At 52.4% G+C, this 23184-nt stretch overlaps 1 protein-coding gene across 5 annotated transcripts in view; it reads right to left on the bottom strand.

Moving 5' to 3' along the window:
• GRIN1 (glutamate ionotropic receptor NMDA type subunit 1) overlaps positions 1 to 12538 on the bottom strand; it is a 35847-nt gene extending 23309 nt beyond the window's left edge. For all 5 annotated transcript variants that reach the window (XM_062011497.1, XM_062011500.1, XM_062011499.1 and 2 more), the window contains exons 1-3: positions 12281 to 12538; positions 9119 to 9253; positions 2823 to 2999 (exon numbers count right to left, since the gene is read on the bottom strand). In XM_062011497.1, the coding sequence (XP_061867481.1) occupies positions 2823 to 2999; positions 9119 to 9253; positions 12281 to 12538 (570 nt within the window). The remainder of the gene's footprint in view (positions 1 to 2822; positions 3000 to 9118; positions 9254 to 12280) is intronic.
• Between the last annotated feature and the right edge of the window lie 10646 nt (positions 12539 to 23184).

Raw genomic sequence — 23184 nt, 5'->3', positions numbered from 1 at the left:
CAGCAGGACAGCATAAATATTCTCCAGGGATGAGACACTGGCCATTTTTGCTCAGGCACTGTCAATTCAGCCAGAAACTTGGTGATCCATTTTGCAGCATTGAGCCGTGAATCGCTTTGTGTGCCCAGGATGTGCTGGTGTTTCAACCCAAACTGGTCAGCAAAGTGAAATAGAGTCTTGGGTGCAGTAAAGCTGGACCTTACAGCACCTGATCACCTCTGCTTCTCCCTTCCACTATCCCTACTGCTAGAACTAGACCAGTAATGTCTCCCCTCTTTCCCATTTCCCCACGTGGTCCTGCAGCCCCTCCCTGCTCCTCCATCCGTGTTTCACACAGGGACACACAAATTCAAAATTCACTTGCCACCATGTTTTCCAGCATTCACTCTAAAAATTACCACTTTCATGAACACCAGTGTCCCAGAGAAAGGGGGCTGGCACACCAGGGACCTGTCACCTCCCACTTGGACAAATTCGGACTCTCACGGTACCTGGCACTCTCTCCTGAGCCCAAGCAGTGTTGGTGTAACAGCAGCCTGCCCAGACAAACGAGTAGAGTTGTACTGAGATGCAGCAGTAGCTCCAGGCTGAGTTACTGGACCTAAGACAAGGCTGGCACATGGGGTGTGACAGGACCAGCCAGCCTGGCCCAAGTGCAGGGCTCCACAGTGGGCTCAAAGTGCAAATCAACAGTGACCGAGTGACATCCAGGGATGGTGCAAACTCCAGGGGAGAAGCCATGCTCAGATCCAAGAGCAGGTGACCCATACCAGGTCCCCCAGGTCCAGAGGAGCTGCAATGCAAGCCCTGCAGAGGTCGAGAACAGGTCTTCCATCTGCTTCCTCCCCAAAGCCCAGGCTGTGCTTGAGCAGGTTGGGGAAGGGTCCAGGGAACCACTTCACAGCATGACAAGAGTCAGCACACTAGTGATCAGAAGAGCAATTGGACAGCAGAAGAGATAGAGGAAGACAGGAAAGTCCCAAGAGGGGTATCCACCACCTTCAAGACCACTCAGATGAGTCAGTTTGACCAGAGCAAGCTCCTCAAAGGAAGAAGAAACAAGACATGGTGGCACAGCCTGAGGGCAAGACAGAGCGATCTATCACCACAGAGCACATGTCCTGGACTGGAGGATAGCCAGGGTGTTTGCAGTAGCTCAGTGGCTGTCAGAAGACACCAAGACATGTTGTAAATGAAATGCAAATGCAAGTCAGGTGTGAGGCCAGGTCTTCCCTCCCTCACCTGTTAAATACCAGATATCAAAGGCTTTCCCATAGGGTGGGAAGCTGAGAAGGAATGCAGCCTGTACCTGGGAGCATTGCATAAAGCAAGCAAGTAGGGAGAGGAGGCATGAGAGAGAGCAGCTAAGGGGGATGCACAGGAGCTGCAGGAATACAAAGTTGAAATCAAAAGATGCAAGGAAAGGGACAGCAGATGGAGAGTGGGAACATAACTCTCCCTGGGTGAGAGACATTGTGCTTGCAGAGGAACTCTGGTCTGTTCCCACGGGAAGCTGTTTTGGAGGCAGGAGGATCCCACCGTGATTGGTGGCAATACTAGTGTACCACCATGGCCCAGGATGCAGCAAGGAAGAAACTTCATGGAAGCCACCACCAAAGCCCAAAGCCTGTTGGTCAGTGTCACTTGTGCCAGGCTGTACCCCTGTTCCTCCAGCTGCTCTTGCAGTGGCTCAACAAAAGGTAACACACAGTGGTGTCCAGCTGCTCTCTCTGGTTTCTCTCAGCTGCCAAATCCAAGCACAAGATGTGTCTATGGCCACATCTTCTCAACATCTGATTGCCAAATGTCCAGCAGCTGCTGCTGGGGCTGAAGAAGAACAGGTTGTGGTCCTTGCCTGCGACCCAGGAGTGACCAGCCAGGAATGGGTGTCTATCCTGATGCTGCTGGAGACTTGGAGATGGGCTTGGACTCTGCCCAGCTGAGGGGGATCTCGCCCTGCCCCAGGTAAGAGGATGTGCTGGGACTTCACCCCGTAGGGCAGGAGGTGGTCTCATGCCTTCCAAAGAGGTGGCTGCCTTTGAAGCCCTGCAGCCAAACCACTGCCTGTATTCTCCTCTGCTTGTCTTGAATGCTTGCTCGGTGCTTTTACTCAACGGCAGCAGGTCTACAGCAGTCCTCCTGAACTTCTCTCAGGCTCGGGGACCTCCCCTGCCTCCCTTCTCGCTCAGCCCTGAGTGCAGGTGCAGTGCACCTCCTGGATCAAGCTGCTGTGCCGGCTCGTGGGGCCTCAGGGAAGCAGCCTCTGCCGTGTGCTTCAATGGAGATGGGACCAGGGCCCTGGGCCTGCAGCCACAGAGCCCACAGCTTTACAGAGAGGGTGCATCCCACCTCCACGTATCAACACGCCGGCTGCCCTTTACCCCTCCTAAGGCACTAAGGTGAGCTCGGGTTAGCCAATTCAGAAGCTGCTTTTGGGGGTTGGTTTGGCACTGCTGGGTCTGCCTGGCCCCTGGGTGGCTGTAACAGGGCAGGTGCTTCCCTAAGCTGAGCGACTGGTCCTCTCCTTAGGTGGGAATCTTGGGCGAGGCATTTGCAGAGCTCCAGGTTATCCTTCCCTTCATTTTTGAAGTCGATTTACATGTAGGAGATTTTGACCATGGCAAAGCAAGTGAAATGAATAAAGTACAAAGTTCTGTCAGGTACTAGTCAGACACTGTTGATGCTTTAAGCATGTTAGCCATGTTACAATGGAAAGAAAAGGTGTTTTACATACAGAAATCTACATACATACAACAGCCCAAGACTTCTAGTTTTGTTGTTGTTGCTTAAACAAAGCTACAAGACAATGTTCAGGAACTGACCTTGGACTCTCTCTCCTCCAAGAGCGTCTCCAGCTTCTTTTGTGCAGCACGACCTTCGTGGTCGTCGCTGACTATCAGGATGACGTGATTCCAGTTGAAGACTCTCATCATCTCAAACCAGACGTTGGCCTGGTGAGAGTAGGGTGGGACCGTGCGCAAAAAGGACAGGTGGATGCTCTGCAAGGAAGAACAAGAGCTCAACAGACTGGTTGGGTTGTCAGCCAGGGACATCTCAGGGACCGGGCAGGTTTGCAGGGGTGGGGTTGGGGTCACAAAGCCAGAGTTAGAGCAGCAACTTTTGGAACTGTGTCTTGAGCCAGCCTGTGGGACCTGGACTCAGGGTTTTGTTCCCCTCTGTGGTCAGTCCAGTGCGTGGCAAAGAGGGGTTTTTGCTTTGTGGTCTGTAAATGCAAGGTAAAGAAAAAGCCTATCCAGCAACGTTCAGTGCAAATATAGCCTTTCCTCTGGACTCTTTGAAATTGTTACAGGGCAATGGACATCAAAAAGAGCACAAATCCCCTTCAGAGAGCAACAAGGAGCGGTGGCAGGTACAGGCAGGTAATATATGAGTTATTTCCCATGAGAGAAGTTCAGAAAAGCAATTCTATCACAGGGCTTTTGGCTGTTTCTAGGTCAGCCAGTTCTGCAGCAGCACAGAGGAGGAGGCAGCTCTGGACTCGTGTCCCGGTTAACCTATCTGATTTGGATAAGGTATCATTATGGTTGGATGACTGAGCAATAGCAATTTCAGCCTAATTAAGTACCACACTCTTAGGGGAGCAATTGGACCAAAAGCTGCAGCTGACAGAGAGGTTTTTAAAAAGGCATTTTTTCCAAAAGGCCCTAGAGTCAAATATTAGAACATGAAAGTGCCCAAGCTCAGCATGGATGCTACTTGACAAACCAGCTGTGTGCTGGAGAGAGGCAGAAGTCTGAGCAGGAGAGCACAAAAAGGAAAACATTGTCCTATTTCTTTTTTTAAGGCTAAGATGGTGGTGCTCTGGATCAGACAGGGCTCTGCTCATCCAGAGACCAGACCCAGCGCAGGTCAGAAATAGTCCTCAACAGGCTGAAGCAATTCACACTAGAAGGGAAGAGGCATCACGTCCACCATGGACCTTACAGGAGGAACAAGCAGACTGGATAATGCATTTTGTTGACACTCAACACGGTGATAAAGTCAAACTGAACCATGCAACATGAAGAAAGCAATATACTCCCCCTGTCGTGGTTAGGTGCCTCTGCACAGACCTGCTGCCCCTCCCCTGGGCCAAGACACAGAAATGATGGAGGCAGCCCCGAGAATCCCAAAGCATTGTAAACATTTCCTGATCACTGAAAAGACTGAGAACTGTGGATATTTAATTGAAGAAGGAAATGAACCAGGAGAGCCACGATGAGCATGTCAGAGCTGCAGTTTTATCTGACTGATACAACGTTCCCACAGGACTGAGGAGAAGCAGTCCCAGAAGGACAAGCAATGGAAGCACAGTCACGGTCTCCACATCACTACTGGAGCTCAGGCTCTCCTTGGAGTCTAAAGAGATGCCCAGGTACTTCCAGGTCCAGCTCCACAACTTGGGCCAGGGGAACACAAAATAGCTCTGAGCATGTTTCAATTGAGCATTTTCAATTGGTTTAAGGACATCCAGGGAAAATGAAAATGGAAAAAAACATCAGAAGAGAGGCAAGAAGTTAATAAGAGAACATAAGAGCTCAAAAAACCCCAAACTCCAGCAGAGAAATACTAACTCAAGAGAAGTAACCTCGAATTACTGCAGTTCTTTCTTGAGTTTAAAACATCTTTGACATGTCAGTATATTGCTTCAAATGACTTTCTGGTTTTCCAACTAGTTTATAAAAATGCTCTTTAAACTGCTGGTGACTTTCTTATGTGTCACTAGGTTCAGGTGAAAGGATTTTTGCTGCAAAGCTGCCAGAGAGTGACTTGGTTTGACAGGTCAGGCAAACCTTTTGAGGTGGTGTCAAAAGGGTTGTAGAGTTGCTATGGTGGTATCTCAGCTCTCAGATTATAGAGCTGTAGTTTTCAAATAGGATCCTGAAGAATAACTAACCACAAATCCTGAGTCTAGATGTCAGATGAGCATTCACCTTCTGTGCTCAGCTTTTGAAGAGCCTGGGACTCCTGAACTTCTCTGCAGGGCCCAAAGACCAGCAGAAAAATGAAAGCAGAGTCCCACAAAGGTTAACAAGTCCAAGTTGTGGTGAGCAGAGGTGGTCAGCCCTGTCTGCCTAAGGGCTCAACACAGCTCATGGTTCATGGCTGGTAATTTCTCCTACAGGTTTGAGGAAACAATGTGGTTTTGTTTCATTATCTGTGGAAATCATGTGGTCAGTCCCCCAAAACTAAGCTGTCTGCACAGTTTCAAGGAGTTTGACAGAGGCCCCAATATATAAAGTTCCTGACAAATGAGCAAAAGTCATCAGCTGGGTATGAAACAAGCAGCCTTGGCCAATGTCTCCATGGCAGAAACCTGGGCTGCTCTGCCCCACTAAAAAGCTGCCTTCCTGCTGCCCTGCATGATAGCCACAGACGTGGGAGGGAGCTGAGAAGACTCTGCAACAGCTTAGACATGTGCTGGGGAGGAGTTTAGTGGGGGCAGATGGATGTGGAGCTCAGGCACAAATGTATCATCTGCCCTTCCCTGCAGTGCATAGAGGAAAGGACTCCTTAGCCTCTGGGGAATGAACCAGCACCACAGCAGTAGCCCTGGGGAGTCATCAGGCTGCTCTGTCCCTCTATCAGCTCAGATTCTGTGAGCCTGTGAAGAGCTCTCCTGTGCTGGGATGAGTGGGCTCCATCACTGCCATCAGCACAGAGCTGCTCATCCGCTCTGATGCAGTGCTGGCAGCCCCTGCTGACGGCTGTGCTGCTTGGCACAGGCTCTGAGATCCATGCCAGGGGTAAAGATCTCTACCTTACCTTAACCAGCCTCTCTAGTCACATCTTGCAGGTGCCAGTGGAAGATTCCTGACGCTGACCTCGGGGGAATCACTTTTCTCCCTGCTTTCAGTACAGCTTCCCACACTAACACTGCTTCTGCTGAGCAGTGATGAACAAAACCACTCCTCTCAGAGAGCAGCAACCCCTGCAAGGGCACGCAGTGGTTCTACTGAGAAAAGGAATCAGAGAAAAGAATCATCTGAGGCTCAAGTAGGGGAGAGAGACAGACCTCATTTCAACTACCAGGACCATGAGCTGGACATTGAAATGCCTCTCCATCTGCAGAACAACTAAACTCCATTTTCCACCTCTTTCAGCAGCAGAGCAGGTCTCAGTCAAGAGCCACACTTGATCCTCTCTGATGCTGGAATGGTGTGTGGCTCAGCACCTCAGGGGACCCAGCCTGACTCTTCATTCCTACCAGCTCTGTGTGGTTCCAGGTGCTGGTGATGAATGGCACCAGACCCTCCCAGCTCTTGAGCTGTGCATTTCCCCATGAGCTTTGCTCTCATGCTCTAACTGTCATTTCATGTTCCTCATATTGTCAAAACACCAATGTCATCTCTTTTTCAGCTGAGACTTAAAGGATGTATAAACACCCCTGATGACTCAGAGAAGCACTGAAGCAATAGCCCAGCCTGTTCATTCAGGGGCCCAGCATGAGCCAGTCAGACTGTAATCCTTGCACTGCTCAGTCCATGAGGAGTTCATGTAGGGTTCTCCAGAGTGATGGACACCACCATGATGGGTACCACTCTACCACCATTACCACAGGACCCTCCTCTTTCTTCCTGCAACTCTCTGAGAGATCACAGGGACTTCAGAGACACTCATCACACAGGCAGGACTGTGCTGAATAATGTGAGGATCTCAGTGAAGAAACATGTAATGTTCATGCAATTGGTTGGCACAAGGAGGCAAAACAAAGGCTGCCAAGTCCAAGCTTCAGCTCAGCTTGATAGTTGTGATACCATTCCTAGAACAAACAGTTCTTTGAATACTGGAAGCAACGAAGCTTGCTTCCCTTGGGTATCTTTGCTGAAAGGCTGGATACAGCTCATGGACCACTGTGCTTGACTGGAGATGCTCTGAGAGCATGAAAAGGTACTGGGCAAACCTGTCTGTGCTGAGGCCAATGCCTTTCCTCTCCCTGGCAGCTTAGCTTTGGGAGGACCATAATCAACTCTGCAACTTCAACCCCCTGTGAAATCCAGCTAAAATTGCCTGATGCCTTCAAAACCAATCAGGGGCATACATATAAAGTGATCTTACAAGCTTGTTTCCATAGAAACTAAGCTGAAAGAGATAATTTCCTCAATTAAAAAAAGGAAAAAAAAAGATGAGGCTGATCACTGGAACCCAAAAAGGAGATCAGCTGAATGTCCCTGTGCTGCACCAGCCAGCCTGGCCTGCATGGACTGTGCAGAGCCTGGCACACCCCTTTGCTCTGCTGTCCTTCACTCCCACCTCTGCTGTCTCCTCCAGCTCCTGCCAGTCCACTGTTCAACATCTTTGCTCCTCTACCCATCCAGTCCCTGCCTTTGCCCCATCTCCTGCCTGCAACTCCCCTCTCTCAAAGACCTCAAGCTCCTGGCTGTCTTGATAGGAAGGAGATTGGGTACAAGGCCATCCAGGCAGGAGGGCTCAGAGGGGTGAGACACACAGTTCAGACTCCCTGCCAGGTCTCTGACAGGTGAGTGCATCCCACAGCCCTGTACCTGTCCAATAGCCCCAAATGTTCAGTGGGAAGCACGTCCCTGCCACTACAGTGGGTCACCACTGCATCATTGGGTCACTCTTCCAGCTCTGAAGTGAGCCAGGTAGGTTTTATGAGCCACTTTGGCAGATAATGTGTTTTAACTAGAAATGTCTGAAGCAGAGTCTGCAGGGGAAGCTCCCACCCCCTCAGGGCAGCAGGCAAATCCAGGACAAGATTGTTCTGTGGAAAAGGTGGCCAGTTTGCATTGATGAACACAGCTCTGCTGAGAAGAAGTTGGGCTCATAGAATGCAGGGCCTCTTCTCCTTGCCATCACATGCACTGTGACAAGGTCTCTCTTGGTGACACTGCTGATTAAACCTATCTCCTCCCCATGACAGCACGAACCAAATTCCCCCTGCACGTTTCCTACCTGCTGCCTGCCCCCTCACTCTGTCTGCCAGCTGTGTTACCATCCCTTTGCTTCTAACAGTGCCTGACAGGCCCCTGCCTGGGTGTGTGAATCCCCAGCTCTGCCAGACACCATTCCTGTCACTGCCATGGTCTCAGCTTCCTTGATGTCCTTCCATGGTGGGAAATGCCAAGACTGGCTGCTTCTCCAGCTGAGCAGTCCCGTGGGCTGCATCCTTGGGAGGTTCTGCTCCTCCCTCCCGAAATGTACTTCATTTAGCACGTAGGTGGAGTGACTATTTTTGCACTGAACATTTGCATAACTGAATATTCACATTTTCCAAGCAAGGGCTGATTCGTGCTTTGAAACAAGCTCGGTCTCACCCACTAAACTCATGCACCTGGATGAAAACCTCCACCAAGGCTGTAATGGCATGTGGTCTGCCTGGCTCTGCTCAGCTCCTCTGGCTTTTACAAATCCCAAAGTGTCTTCACGAGACAGGTTATGAGCTGAGCACCCAGTGGAAGAGCTGGCCAGGGCACCATCTCATTATACATCTCATCATCCAGGGCACTGCCTCCAGCCCCTGCACATGGCAGGACCTCATCCAGCCTGAAAGCCTCTGTGTTCCCACAGGGACAGCAGACAGTGAGTTGAGACACTGGAATTTGAATCTCTTTTTTGAGTGCTGGCCAGACTGAATGTCATTTAAAGCCTTGGGGTAACTTGTCAGTCAATTCTATTATCTGCCCTACCGACGTCACATAAACCCAGAGGAGTGAACACAATCAACATTCAAACCCAGGGGAGCTCCTGCCTGATCTGCACCAGGATCCTCCTGCCCCTCTGCAGCTCACCACACCCCAGGGTACACCTGGACCTCGAGGGCTGTCACCAGTGAACGGGGCAGGAGCGAGTTTGTGCATTTGCCATGGCTGAAGTGCAGGGAGCCCAGCAGCCTGGCAGAGCAACGCTGCAGAAATCATCCAGCACTATGTAGGTCAACACTGGCAGCTGCAAAGAAATAATGTACCAGGGAATGCAGGAGAGAGAGAGAGAGAAAGAGAGAGAGGGGGAGCAGTAGGTTTAGCTGGAGGAGATGGGTGTGCAAACAGATACAGAGATAGACAGGAAAGTGTGGACATCATTAACCCTCCTGACGAGCACTCTTGCTTTACACCACATGTATGAGGTACTAGACTTAGAAACATGCAGCAGTTACCTTATCAGAATATATAGACATGCGTGTTGTCAGACCAATGACAGGGATCCTGTAGAAGCCAGCTGTGTATGATACGGGTGTTGGTGTTAGGTGATCGTTGGGAGCAGGAGGGTGACTAACTAATATTGCATAGACCTGCAGGACAGGATACACGACACAAACATTATTTCACAGGAGCACATTGGCCATCGAGGGCCATTATTTTCCTCATCTTTTCTGCAATGTTAAAACAGCCCCATGTCAGCAGAGTCACGGCACTCAAAGAGCTGGGAACGGAGGTGCCAGGCTGGAGAGCGAGGGGCTGTGCCACGGCTCGGGTCTGCTCAGGGTTACACCTCAATGGCAAAGCCGTGCCCAGCCACTCTGCTTGCTAAACTAATAACTTTCATGGATTACAGATTAAAGGGAAACATCTCCCTTACAGTCACACTGTGTAATGCGATTTCTTTAACCACACATTTAATACTCGGTTGTAATTCCCCTCTGAGGACTATTACAAACAAAGTGGTCAGCTGGGACTCTGAGCAGGAGGAGTGTGGAGCCCCTGTGCAGAGCCCCAGCACAGAGCAGCCATCTGGCCCTGAGCATGAAGGGAAAGGAGAGCTGGGGGTGTCTGTGGGGGCAGGAGCTGGGACTTGCTCTCAGCACACTGGGATGAAGGGGATCTGGGATATACCAGAATGGGGAAGGATGATCTCAGCAAGATCCTGCTGTTAACACAGGGCTGGGATTTTGGTCTCCAGCAAGATCCTATTTTGTGTCAAACCAGAGGAAGGAGCTGGGGTAATCCCTGGGGGTTGCTTTGTTACACTAATGATCTTTCACAGTAAAGGAATTCTCTCCAGCTGGTGACAGGTCTCCAGCTAGGGCACATCAGTGCAAGGACTTTGATCTCTGAGAAGAAATAACACCTCTGCCTTCTCCAAGCATCTGCCCAAGCCTCGGGATGTGCTCTGTCCTTGGCTGCAGGGATGCTGGGTTGAGAGGGGGAAGGAAGATCCTGCCTGGCATTGGGTGGGAGCAAATTGAGTGTGCAGAGCTGGGGCAGCAGCTGGAGACCTTCTCGTGTGAGAAGGGAGGAACTGCTGGGGAAGGGGTTGGGGAGTTGACTCGGGGAGGAAGGGGGAGGGAAGTGCCCAGGGCCCTGCTGACATGGGTGAGTGAGGACCAGCACCCAGTAGGGCTGGGGCATGGGTCTGAGGGCAGGAGCAATCACTGTGGGGAGAGGCTGGGGGCTGTGTGGGGGTGAGGGCTGTGCAGTGCTATGCATCAGGAGCTATTTTGCCTGAGTGGGCTCCCAGCCCCTCCTCTGCCTTACAGCCCCCTGCTCAGGCACAGTGCCAGTGAATAAGAGCTGAGGGGGGCTGTGCCCCACACTGGGGCCATGGGGCTGGGAATTTTGGATTTTGAGGCAGAGTGGCCACCTCTAGCACCTGCACCCCCCTCTGCACCCGGGCTGAGCTGCTCCTCTCATCCCATCCCTGATGCAGGGACATGACAATGCCTGCAACCCTACACTGGCCTGGGGCTCTGTGGGGTTTGCCATGGGGACCAGGCTCAGAGGTGGCAGTGACACAGGCATCCATCAACCAGATTGCTTAAACGGAGCCTCAGCTCAGTGAGGAACCCAGCTGAGCCTTCTCCCTTCTCGAGCAGTGGGTATCTTTTACAGCCTGTGATGTGCTTCCCGATCAGCTCTGCCACCATCCCCAGGGATTTCTCCAGCCATTCTCCATCTCCACATTTGGAAGCTGAGCTGCAAATATGTCAGCTCTGCTGCTCTGTGCACCTCTGGCCCGTCCAGTTCCCTCCCCTCTCCCTTTCTGTGTGCATAGAAGTGTTTATCTCTGTGTTGGGATGTGTGTGTCTCCATGGTGTGGGCACTCATACAATTGTGTGCATGTTTGTACCTATGTGTGTTCACCTTTGGCTTGTGCAGGGAAGTGTTTGAGATGTGGATGGGTCTGTACCTTCCTGATGGCCCCAAGTGGGGAGAACTACGCTCATTAACCAGGCTCAGCACCAAGAACACACGCAAGGGAGATGGAGGAGCAGGGCACACAGGCTGCACCCACCAGTGCTGCAGATTCAGGCTGCTCCCTTGTGATGGCTGAGGGTGACCCCCATAGCCAGGAGGGAGCAAGGAGCTGTGCTGTGTGTGCGGCACATGGCTCTGTGTCCCTGCGGGTGTGTGAGCACTGTGGCCTGCATCGGTATGTGTGTGTGTGTGGCAGCAGGGGACTGTGGCTGCTCCAGGCATTGTGTGGTGTCAGGAGGCCACGGTGCTGCATGCCATGGCGAGTGTGCTGCTGTGGTACACAGCTGTTCAAGTGTATGAGCTGGGGTTGTGCAAGGGTTTGTGTGTGTGTATGTGGGGCTGTGTGTGTGTGCTTGTAGTGCACGCTGCGGAGTGTGTGGCTGTATGTGTGAGTGTGCCTGCTGCAGTGTGTGCTCATGTATGCACATGGATGCATGTGGCACAGCATGTGTGCAGCAGTGTGCTGGCACACCGGCATGAGTGCAGACATGCAGCATGCCTGTTTGCACATCCATCCCTGTGTGCACATCCCTGTGTGCAGGGCATTCCCACAGCAATAAGTGAGCACACTCTGTGCATGTGTGTGTGTGTGTGTGTGTCCCCGTGCCCACGCCTGACCGCGGTGTGTGGATGCTGGTGCGTGCCCGGGTGTGACCACGGCGATGGGTGTCTGTGCACCGTGTGTGTGTGTGTGTGCACACACGTTAGTTTCTGCATGCATGGTGTCGGGCGGCCAGGTCTGCACATCCACTCTGCGTGGGTAGAGCCTCTGTGCACACCGCGGGGTGCGCGTGTGAGCCCGCCGGCGCCTCGGGCTGTGTGCGGGGGTGCCCGCAGGTGCTTCGGGGTGTATGCGGGGGTGCCCCGGGGTGCCTGCGGGTGCCGTGCGGCGGAGTGTGCCGCCTGGCCGCGCTTACATAAAGGCTGCAATGCGGGCAGCGCGCCCCGGAGCCCCCGGGACAGGGCTCCCCCGCCGCGGCTCTGCCCGCCCCGAGCCCCGGCGGCGGCCGAGGGGGACGCGGGGACGGGGGTCGCGCAGGGCCGGCGGCTCGGCTCCGGGTTCGGGTCGCAAGGGAGCGGGGCGCGGGGAGGGGAGGGGTGTGCGAATCGCCGGCCCGGGGTACCTGGCTGGAGATGAGGTCCTCGCAGACGGAGAGGGCCATCTGGATGGCGTTGGGCTTGTGCGTGACCGAGGTGGCGTTGAGCTGGAGCTTCCAGGTGCCGTGCCGCTTGTTCGCCTGGTTCACCGCCTCTCGGAAGATCTGCTCGTGCTTCTTGGTGCTCAGCACCGCGCCGATGTTGACGATCTTGGGGTCGCAGCCGGCTCGGGCGAAGGACGAGGAGAAGAGCAGGGCGAGCAGCAGCAGCCGCATGGTGCTCATCCACGGCCGGCCCGGAGCCCCGCGGGCCCCCCCGCCCCGACCCCCCCCGCGGGCCCGGCGGCGCGGCGAGGCGAGGCGCGAGGCGCGGCGCTGTCCCCGGTGCTGAACCGCCCGCGCTCCCCGCCCCGCCCCGCCCCGCGCAGCGCCCCCCCGCGGCCCGACACGGACACGGCCCCGGCGGGACCCCCCCGCGGCGGGCAGCGGCACCCAGCGCGGGGACCCCGGCAGGCGGGAATGGGGATGGGATGGGGATGGGGATGGGGATGGGGATGATGGGGATGGGGATGGGGGATGAGGGATGGGGATGATGGGGATGGGGATGGGGATGGGGATGGGGGATGAGGGATGGGGATGGGGGATGAGGGATGGGGATGATGGGGATGGGGGATGGGGATGGGGATGGGGATGGGGGATGGGGGATGGGGATGGGATGGGATGGGGATGGGGATGGGGATGATGGGGATGGGGGCTGAAGGATGGGGATGGGGGATGGGGATGGGGGATGAGGGATGATGGGGATGGGGGATGGGGGATGGGGATGGGGATGGGGGATGAGGGATGGGGATGATGGGGATGGGGATGATGGGGATTGGGGATGGGGATGGGGATGGGGATGGGGGATGAGGGATGGGGATGATGGGGATGGGGGATGGGGATGGGGATGATGGGGATGGGGGATGGGGATGGGGATGATGGGGATGGGGATGGGGGATGAGGGATGGGGGTGATGGGGATGGGGATGGGGATGGGGATGGGGATGGGGGATGAGGGATGGGGATGATGGGGATGGGGATGGGGATGGGGGATAAGGGATGGGGATGGGGATGGGGATGGGGATGGGGGATGAGGGATGGGGATGGGGATGGGGATGGGGATGGGGATGGGGATGGGGGATGAGGGATGGGGATGATGGGGATGGGGATGATGGGGATGGGGGATGAGGATGGGGATGGGGATGGGGATGGGGGATGAGGGATGGGGATGATGGGGATGGGGGATGGGGATGGGGATGATGGGGATGGGGATGGGGGATGAGGGATGGGGATGATGGGGATCGGGATGGGGATGGGGATGGGGGATGAGGGATGGGGATGGGGATGGGGATGGGGGATGAGGGATGGGGATGATAGGGATGGCGTTGGGGCTGGGGCTGGGACTTGGGTTTGGGATCTGGGGGGCTAAAGGCTGGGGGCTGGGGGATGAGGGATGGGGGCTGAGGGCTGGGGATGGGGCTGAGGGATGAGGCTGGGGGCTGGAGGCTGAGGGATGCAGCTGGGGGATGGGGATGGGGGCTGGGGGCTGAGAGATGGGTCTGGGGCTGGGGGATGGGGATGAGGATGGGGATGGGGCTGGAGCTGGGGATGGGACTGGGGATGCAGCTGGGGATGGGACTGGGGATGGGGATGGAGGCTGGGGGACGGAGATAGGGCCGGGGGCTGGAGGCTGAGGGCTGGGGACTGGTGTCTGAGGGATGAGGCTGGGACCTGAGGGATGGGGGCTGAAGGATGAGGCTGAGGGATGAGGCTGGGGTTTGAGGGATGGGGATGGGGCTGGGAGCCAGGGGCTGGGTGTTGGGGGCCACAGGGAAGGGGCCAGGTTCCAGCTCCCCCATGTTGCTGGGGCAGGGAGTGCAGAGGGGCTCATGGAGGGGCCCAGCCCAGCTCCCACCTGCACTGCTGGCTCCGGGCCAGTGTTCCCCTTGCCTCAGGAGACATCATGACGGCAGCCGTGGAGCAAACCCACCACTTCCTCGGGTGCGATCACACTGGATGGGGGTAAACCAGGATTTGTTCTCCAGAACAAATATTCCCAGCTTTGCAGCATCTCACAAGCAAGAGCTGCTTGTGAGAGGAATGCCATCAGGGCTTGTGTTCACTGCAGTGCTGGAGAACGGCTGTGGGCTTGGACAGGGATGTTAACCCCGTGCTCAGCCTGGTTCCTTGGTTTCACACTGTCCCCCCAGACAGAGCCACCACTCTTCCAACCATGAGCTCACAGGGCAAACAGCCATTTTCCTCCATTTGATTCACCAAATTCCTCTGGGATGTGACCTTAAGATTTGTCTGCTGAGGAGATTTGTTGGAGTTCTCTTTTCTCTATCTGCCTCTGGGCTGACATCAGCCTCCCCAAAAGAAATGGAGGCACAGCAGCTAGAGGCTGAGATCTGGAGGACAGTCCTGCTCTGTGGTTGAAAGAGTCTGAATTTCACTCCTGGACCATATCTTTCCCATTCCAGGGCTGGAGGGGTGAAGTAGCCAGAACAGCACAGTGCTCCCCAGAGCCACTGCTTTGGTCTTTTGGGAAAACAACCCCACAAAACAAAGGAGTTGAGAGAGTGACAGGGTGTTCCTTTGTGACTGCATGGGCCAAGTGCCATCAGCCAGCCCACTGTGTGCCAGCCAAGATGAGTGCAGGCTGAGTGCTGCAGAGGAAAAATCACCAGAGATATTTTGACAGCAGCCATTTTCAGGTACTTCTGCAGCCCACCTCTGTGCTTGCTTGCAACGTGAGTTGAAGCAGAATTTTTCCCCCCCCAACACACATTTTCTCACTGGCATCTCTGAAGTGCGAGTTGCCATGGAAACCATTTTGCCTTGTGTCCCACGTTGCCCACATGCATTTGGAAGAAGCTGCAGAAGCAAAATGGCTGTTGTGTAATGCTGCAGGGTCTCAGCATATAAGGGGCTGCAGCACCCTTCCAGCTATGAAACCCTCTCAGAGATGCTGCAGACAATGGCTTTGGAAAGCAATGAACCCCATGGAGGTTATGACACACTCAGTGAGAGAGGGAAAATGGCCCTACCTCACCTTAACTCTTGCAGGGCTTTGCAAGGAGCTTCACATAGACCCTGCTGTGCTCTCAGCACAGGTTCTGGGCATCACCCTTTTCCATGTCACTGTGTCACTCCTGCTCCTCCATGCACAGAGGGGAGGGTCTGGCAGTACTGCTGTGACTCTGCCCACCCAAAGGGCTCCAGAGCTGTCTTGGAGGAATAAAGGGTACAAAGTTAGAGTTGCATCCATACCCTCAGACTGCACACATGTGACTTCATACTGTACTCTGCCTACCAGGTGCAATTGCAGTAGGTTGTTTGGGAAGAAACTGTTTTGTAGTGAGCTATACAGACCCAGACCCAGGTGGGTGTGATGGCAGTAGAAAAACAAAGGCAAGACCTGGCCACAGCAGAGACTCAGCAGAGGATACAAAGGAAAAAGGCTTTCAAATACTATTTGGCTTGCTCACATTTGAGTGCAAAAGACCTTCCATGGAGTCCCCTGTAGGGAGAAAAAGGCATAGAGCTGGTGAGCCCATGCTGTGTCACACAGAAGTCCAGGATGATCGTGCCCTGGAGCCAGGGTCTTCCCTCTGTGCCTCCATTTGTTTTTTGTCTCCAGAGACTCCTGTTTCTGGCACCATTGCTGAGATCTGAGAAACACCTGCTTCCCCCTCAGCTTGTGCCTCACACCATTCTGTGTTGTCCTGGCATCAGGAACAGCCCAGATCACCTCCAGCAGCCAGGCTCAGCCGGCACAGATGTTGTCACTGCACAACTTCCACTTTCACCGTGTCCTCACGCTCTCTGATCATCTGCAGGCAATGGGTGCACGCAGGGTTTTCCCAGGGTGGGAGCTGTGTAAATGGCAAGTCACCAGCTGATCCCTGTCAGGACTCTAGCAAGCAATGGTCTTTTCCTATTGCTGCCTCCTGGCATATCATAGCAACCTTTGTGGCTATGTTTTGGCGCAGGAACTTCACACAGTTGCCTGTTAGCAATTACCATGTGCATAGCATGATCCTGCTCTTTATGTCTGCCACCTTTTGGATGCAGGGGAGAGGGACAAGAGCATGGGGATGGTGTTTGTGTGGTGTCTTGTTGACTGTGGATGGTATAACTCTTCTTATGGCCACACTGGTGTAAAACCTAGAGACAGCACTGAACCCAGCAGGAAATTGCATCTGCCTTGGCATGAGGCATCAGTCCCAGTGGTGGAAAAGATAATGTGACTGTAATTTGTGCCAGTCATCATGGAGCTGCCAAACAAACTCAATTCTTCTTTGGGGAAAGTTAAAATTTAATTGACAACAGGAACTGCACAGCTAAACCACAGGCTATGGGAGTGCTTTTTATGTACAGCTTCAAGCCATATGAGTGGTTGATCTAAGGTGTAAAATGAAGTACAGCACACGCTGGGTGCTCGTGGCACAGCTCTAAAAGCAGTTGTTTGTGAAGAACTGCAATAGGATAGAGATCTTCCTGCAGGTGGGAAAGGGTTTGTGATGTGTTTGATGCTTCAGCATTGCTGCCATTGCTCTGGAAGCAGTTACTGATGAGAAAATCTGTGAGGGAGCAAATAGTAATGCCAGATAGTTTGGATGTTTGTTAAACAGAGCACTGAAGCATGTTTTAAGACAGCTGGTGCAGAGCCATGTGAATAGAAGCAAGTCCCCTGAGAATGTTTGAAGAAAAGCCCCTCATGAGCTGCTACAGAAGAGATGCAAGTGGTTGAAATGATGCTGCCTGTGGTATCAGGAGTTGCCCAGCAGGAGCAATAACAGACTGTTTTCTCTGTGCAGATGCTTTCCCAAGGTCCTCTGAGTGCTGCAGAAGCTCTTTCCAGATTCTCTCTCTCAGTACAAGCTGGGTTCAGCACAGCTGGGGTGGGCAGGGTGGCAAAGTTGAAAGAAGACAACCCTCTCCTCCTCACATTGTCTCCCTGCCATGGCCAGAGCCTCCTGCCTGATTTCATCACATCTCCTGTTCCTATTGCATTAGGACACCTCCTAGGGGAGTCCCGTGCCCTGGGTGCCCTGCAGGCAGAGATAACCTGGCCTTGGTGGCTCTCTGCCAGGATGGCCTGGGAGAGGGGTGAAGAACAGCACTAAACCCCAGCCTGAGGTGGAGGTGGGCAGCAGGTGATGGCAGACGGCAGGCAGGGATCATGGACCAGGAAGGGGGTGCAGGGGCCTCCCTCAACTCCTCACCACCTACCTGGACACAGGTGCAGTGAGTTCCCCACCATCAGCCCTGTCACTGGGGCTGCAATTTGTGTGAGCAGCTGGGACACAGCAGGAGGATGTCTTTGTCATGGTGTCAGCTGTCTGGCCAGACTGATGGGCAATGTTGGTGTCTTCAGAGACTGAGGTGCCCAGAGGTGTTATTTCTATGGTGGGTGAGATGCAGGAAGAGATGAGGTAGAAACCAAGGTGAAAGCGTCTGAACAGCCATTTGAATTGCTCTGTTCCTGTCATATGTTATGGTTCTAGCTCTATCTCTTCTCCAGATGACACCCAGGATGGATTACAGTCCCTCAGCAGGTCTTGTGCCCTCCCTAAATGCTTTCCCAGCTTAGAGGGACTCAGCCCAGCCTACTTTGCAGTTCAGATGTGGCTGGTGAAATCACCAGGCAGCACAGCACTCTGTTTCAGCACTGATGCAGCACATAGCTGCCCTACTATGGGGTATGTGTTGCCTCTATTGGGCTCTCCCTACACGGCATGAGATCTAGGACTCCAAGGGCCTTTGCCACCCTCTGGAGCATAGCATGTGTGTCACCTCTGGAGTCCCTGTCATCACAGAAAGAAGCTACAGCAGCATCTTATACCAGATGGAGAGAATTGAGGTATCACTCCCTCCCCCTCCAATGTCAGGTTACTGCATCACTGCATCACCCATGTGCAGGAAGGAGCACTCCCACCACCCACCAGCTCTTTTCCTTCATCCAAAGCAGCTGAGCATTCACAGGGCTGGGGAGAGTTAAAGCAAGATAGAAGCAGTTAGCTTGGGTTTTGGATACCAAGGAGTTCCTGGGCAGGCAGGGAGATACTCAGATGACCCTTAAGAAGATGGGACATGGAACATCAATGGCCAAAGGCAAAGACAGTGAGAAACACAGAAACAGCTTCTGTGAAATCAGAAGGAACTGAATGCACAGAAACACACAGTCAGATGTGCAGCAGGAATGGGGGGGGAATCTCCACTAGAATAATTTTCTAAGGGAAAACCAGCATTCACTTTTGAAATGCTCTGTAGGGAAACTCATTTTGACAAAATTCCAATTTGGTGCTGAAAAAACAGCCAAGAGGTGGCTGTGCTTCAGCTGCCTACACATCGTGTCCCAGGAGATGGGACAACTTGTCCTCAGGGACTTCCAGCCCCTTGGGACTGCTGCATAGCAGAGGCTGGAAAGGAGCATAGAGAGATTGGCCACTGCTTCAGTGTTTCCTGCATATATTCATCTTGAAGGATGCTAGAGCCTGGGTCCAAGTAATGCAGTGATGTAGTCACCAGTGCAGTGTGGCAGGGTATGGAGCATGCTGGGGAACATCAGCACCTGAGCAGTCCTTGGTGCTTTCCAACATGCACAGCCCACAGCATGGAGCTCAGTCCAACAGCTTGTGTGTACATGGGAAAGCTCAGCTATGGAATGTGGGTGCCTTGCTTCACAAGGTAGAGCTGACATCCAAGTTCACTCCAGGGACTCTCTGGGAACATTGGGATACTAGAGACAGCTGTTACACCAATAACCTGCAGCCTTGCTCATTGCAAGACACGGTGGTTTGTGCCTGTGCAGCATCTTGGTCAAGCAGAAATGGTCCCAGCATTTGAAGAGTCTGGAAGAGCCAAATTCCCTGGGAAAGGGGTTGTATGAGCTTCCCCAGGTGCCTGTGTCCCCAGCAGAGTCCTAGCAGTCACAGGCTTCATTGATAGGCAGAAGTGCCCTGTCAAACGGAGACTGAGACCTCTGGGCCATGCCAAACCTCTTTGGGCTGGGATGAAGCTGAAAAGAGGGAAGCAAAAAGGAGCCAGTGACAAATGAGGCACTCTGCAACCTCTAACCCTTTCAGAGAAAGGTGTACTCATTGTTTCACAATGATGGGTGTAGAAACATCCAAGAGTTTCTACCTCTGAAACCTGCCTTTGGGAGGAGGCAGGGAGCGAGAGCATCTCAATGGCAGAGCCCCTTTGTGTGCATGGCCAAACCTCCCTGCAGCCCCTCACAGTGCTCAGAGCTTCTGTCACATCTTGAAGCCCAGCTCTGCATTGCCCCAGCCAGACATGGATCTACCCCCCTGGAGTGAACTGTGCTGAATACAGCTTAATGCTGGGGAATTTTCATGCTATGTGAGTATTTAACTAGCTCCAGCCCATGCAGCTCCCAGGTGAATGCTCCCATCTTTGGGACAACATAAAGATTAGAGGGCTGCTCTCCAATCTGTCAGATGTGTCTTTCAGAGACACCAAATACGATAAACAAGAGACATGACAGTAACTTTGAAAGATGTTAAGCAAGCCAGACAAAGCCAGAGCTGGCCCACTTGTGTGAATATGGCATGTAGGGGCAGGAGCTGAATGGCATCAGACACTTGGTGTAGCTCACCCCAGGAGCCAGCTGGCAGGCTGGAGCGTGGAACCTGGGTCTGTTCCAGTGTGCACCAGAACAGATAATTAATGAGATAGATCTCCAACTCAAAATCCAAGAGCACAGGAATGTGTTAGCAAACATGCTCCCTCAAGAGCTGTGTCCTCCTGTCATTTGTGATTGATATTTGCTAGAAGACCAAAACCTTGTTGCCAACGTCAGATAGGTTGGTTATACAAGTTCTATTATGAAATCAGCCTAAAACCAAATAAACACAGGATCAGACAAGGCTAAACAGCACTGGTTTTGAAGAAGACAGTTATCTCATCTCCTACCCTTAAAGTTATCTATAATGTACTTGCAAGTCAGAGCATCTGGAAAGCAAGTCTCAAGAGGGGTTTCCTGGAATGACACACAGGTAGGGTTACCTGGTGAAAAACGTCATTGAGAATCTTTGTGGCCAGCAACTCAGTTCTCCAGGGCTTCCTCTTCTTCCTGCAAGCCTGTCACTTGCCCTTTACTTCTCATTTCAGTCAAGTCTCTGATCTCATGCAGAGATGTGCCAGAAAGCCCCAACCAGTCTAAGGGTTTCTAACATTAGCTGAACACCACATTTCTCCTTTACTTGCTTTTTTTTTATAGAGTTCTCAACCTCTTGAAGTAGATGAATCTTCTCTACCACAATCACTGCTCCTGTCTGTGCCAGACCTGGGGAGAGAAGCATTTCAGTGGTTAGCAAACTCAGGAGTGTTTGGAATTGGTGTTTGCTACACAGAGAAAAGTGTTCAGCATCTGAAACCATAGGCACTACCTTGAACCCCAAACAAATGCTTTGCTGGAGCTAAGGTTGCTATGTACCACTCAAAAGACTCTCAGTATATCTTAAAAACAAATACAGAGATAATAGCCTCCAGAGCCACAGTTACCTCACCTATACTTAATTATCCTCTGTTTACATAATTAACAGAAACATTTACTGCTGCTTGGACTAACATCCTAACATCCTCCTCTTCTTTTTCCCAGATGCCTTGGAATGGTCCCATGCAGGTCATTGCCCAGCATTGCCTGAGAAGTTAATTAGGAGGACATCTCTGCATTGAACTTGGGTTTCCCCTCTCACATGGGGTGTACTTCATCCCAGTCCTGCCCATCCCCAGCACCTCTGAGCCAGGAATCCCAGAAGGCAGCAGGACTTGAGCCAGAGGCACATGCCCTGTGTGTGAATGGAGGTCCTGCGTTACTCAACCCGTTCCTGGGTGCTTCTGTCATCACCTCACTCAGGAACTCCCAGTTCTCTGTCCTGGGCCCATCATGTCAGTTTGTAAATGCTTCTTGCACTCAGTCTCTAATGTCCAGGGCTTCTGTGCAGCCTTCATACATCAGGAGCTGTTTCACTTCTGTTCTCTGCCTGAACCCATGCCTGAGGAAGCAGAGGCACCAGATGTGTGCTGAGTAACACTTGATGCTTCATCAGTGGTGGTGGAGGTGCACCCTGTGTGTCTCACCCAAGATGCTGTGGGTGCTCTGGCCCTCCTCCTTGAACCTGTAACATGACTTGGAAGAGAGATGTTTAAGATATCTGGGGAAACTGAGCAGAGCAAAGGGTGTGAGTGTTAATAAAGTCTCTGGTCAGCAAGTTCTTGGAGCCCCTCTTTGTTGTGGCAGTAGCTATTGCTGCTGGGTTTATTTAGCAACACCTTGGGGACCCTCTTGTCTCCCATTTGTCCTTTTGTTTTCTCTCCTGATTGACCAACTTCTGCCCACTCATAAATTCCTTCTAAGCTGGAAAAGCGGTCAAATATGAGTTTAAAAGGAAAATGTCAGACTGAGACAAAGCCAGTTCAATGGCTAGTAATGGATGGGTAAAGTCACTTTCTCATTTAGGTCTGCTCTTTTCAGGCTACTCCTGGCTTCTGATCACTTGCCTCCTTCCTGCCTCTAACCTACCCACCTCTAGGTTTACTCCATGCCAGGTGAGTTGGCCACCATACACACACCTTGCAGTACACTAAATATGTGCAGGTGTTTTTTTTTCCTTCTGAGCAGTGTGGACCAGTTGAGCAGATGTATTCACAGCCCAAGCCCAGTAATGCTCAGATCTCTTTCTGAGTGCTGGTCAACAGCTAACACTCTCCTATAGGTCTTCAGCATGTGCATAACATTTCACTGGCAAACGTTGCTGTTCACCCACCAACCACCAGCAGATTTGTCAGGTTTCTTTTGCAGGACTTCACAGTTAACTTTATGTTTTGCCATAGTGAATAATTTGGAATCATCTTAATCAAGATGATACTATGATCTGGAAATAAACGTGTACTGCTCTCCCTTGTAGCATCTATTCCTTTTCCTTGGTTCCTCTTTTCTCTCCAATTACAGAAGCAGAGAGGTTCCCCTTGTTATTTCAGGATTATTTAAAGACCTTTGGCAACATATCCTAAAGGAAGTGTCTTGAAAAGCCAAGTGAACAAAGTGTGAACTTGTTCAGCTCTGTTGACTCCTCGGCTTTGTTTCTGAGATGTGACTTCTCTGTGCAAACAGGGCGTTGGGCTCATCCCTGACACAGCATGTTTATTCCTGCATTTCTCAGCCCCTCATTGCAGGGCCTAATGGATTTGCCCAGCACTGTACTGAGACTCATTGATCTGCTAGTCCCTGAACCACCCATCATGCCTCTGGATTTGTGCAATGGATGCTATTTATCATGTATTAAGCCACTTACTAAGCCACTCTTGAAAATCCCTTTCAAAATTGCCTTATTTTGACTCAATCCCTCACTTGCCAGACTTGCTGCTCTCCATCTTTCCCTGTGCAGGCAGGACTCAGCTTCTCCCTCTCTGAGGGACCTCTGTTTACTTCCAGCTGTTCTGTTCAGTGTCCTATGGAACCACCCCAGTGTTCTTCTCCCAGTACAGGTTTCCAAGAAGTGATATATATATTTACTTGAATCTTTCATGTGAGGTCTTCAAGCAATTCACCCTGTGTGAATTCCCCCTTTTAGATGCTCCTTTTGACTCAGCTGGATGCTCCATTTCTGCACTTTTCCCTTTTCAATTACTCGGTGCCATGGTGAGTATTTTGAGTTGCTGCTTCTCCTAGAAACTATTGACTACAACTACAGGTGACTTTTCTATGGTTACCTCTTGGACCTGTGCAATTCTTTGGACTAAAGTAAGCTTTACTTCTCTGCATCACCCTTCCAGCCAGTTGGCATGCTCAGAGAGCCCAGCTTTGGCTTTGCCCTTATTTATCTTCTCTGCACCGAGGAGATCCAGGTCCCATGTTAC

This window comes from Colius striatus, chromosome 19 (genome assembly GCF_028858725.1).
Source record: "Colius striatus isolate bColStr4 chromosome 19, bColStr4.1.hap1, whole genome shotgun sequence".
Taxonomy (NCBI): Eukaryota; Metazoa; Chordata; class Aves; order Coliiformes; family Coliidae; genus Colius; species Colius striatus.
This window is presented reverse-complemented; position numbering and strand designations above follow the sequence as displayed.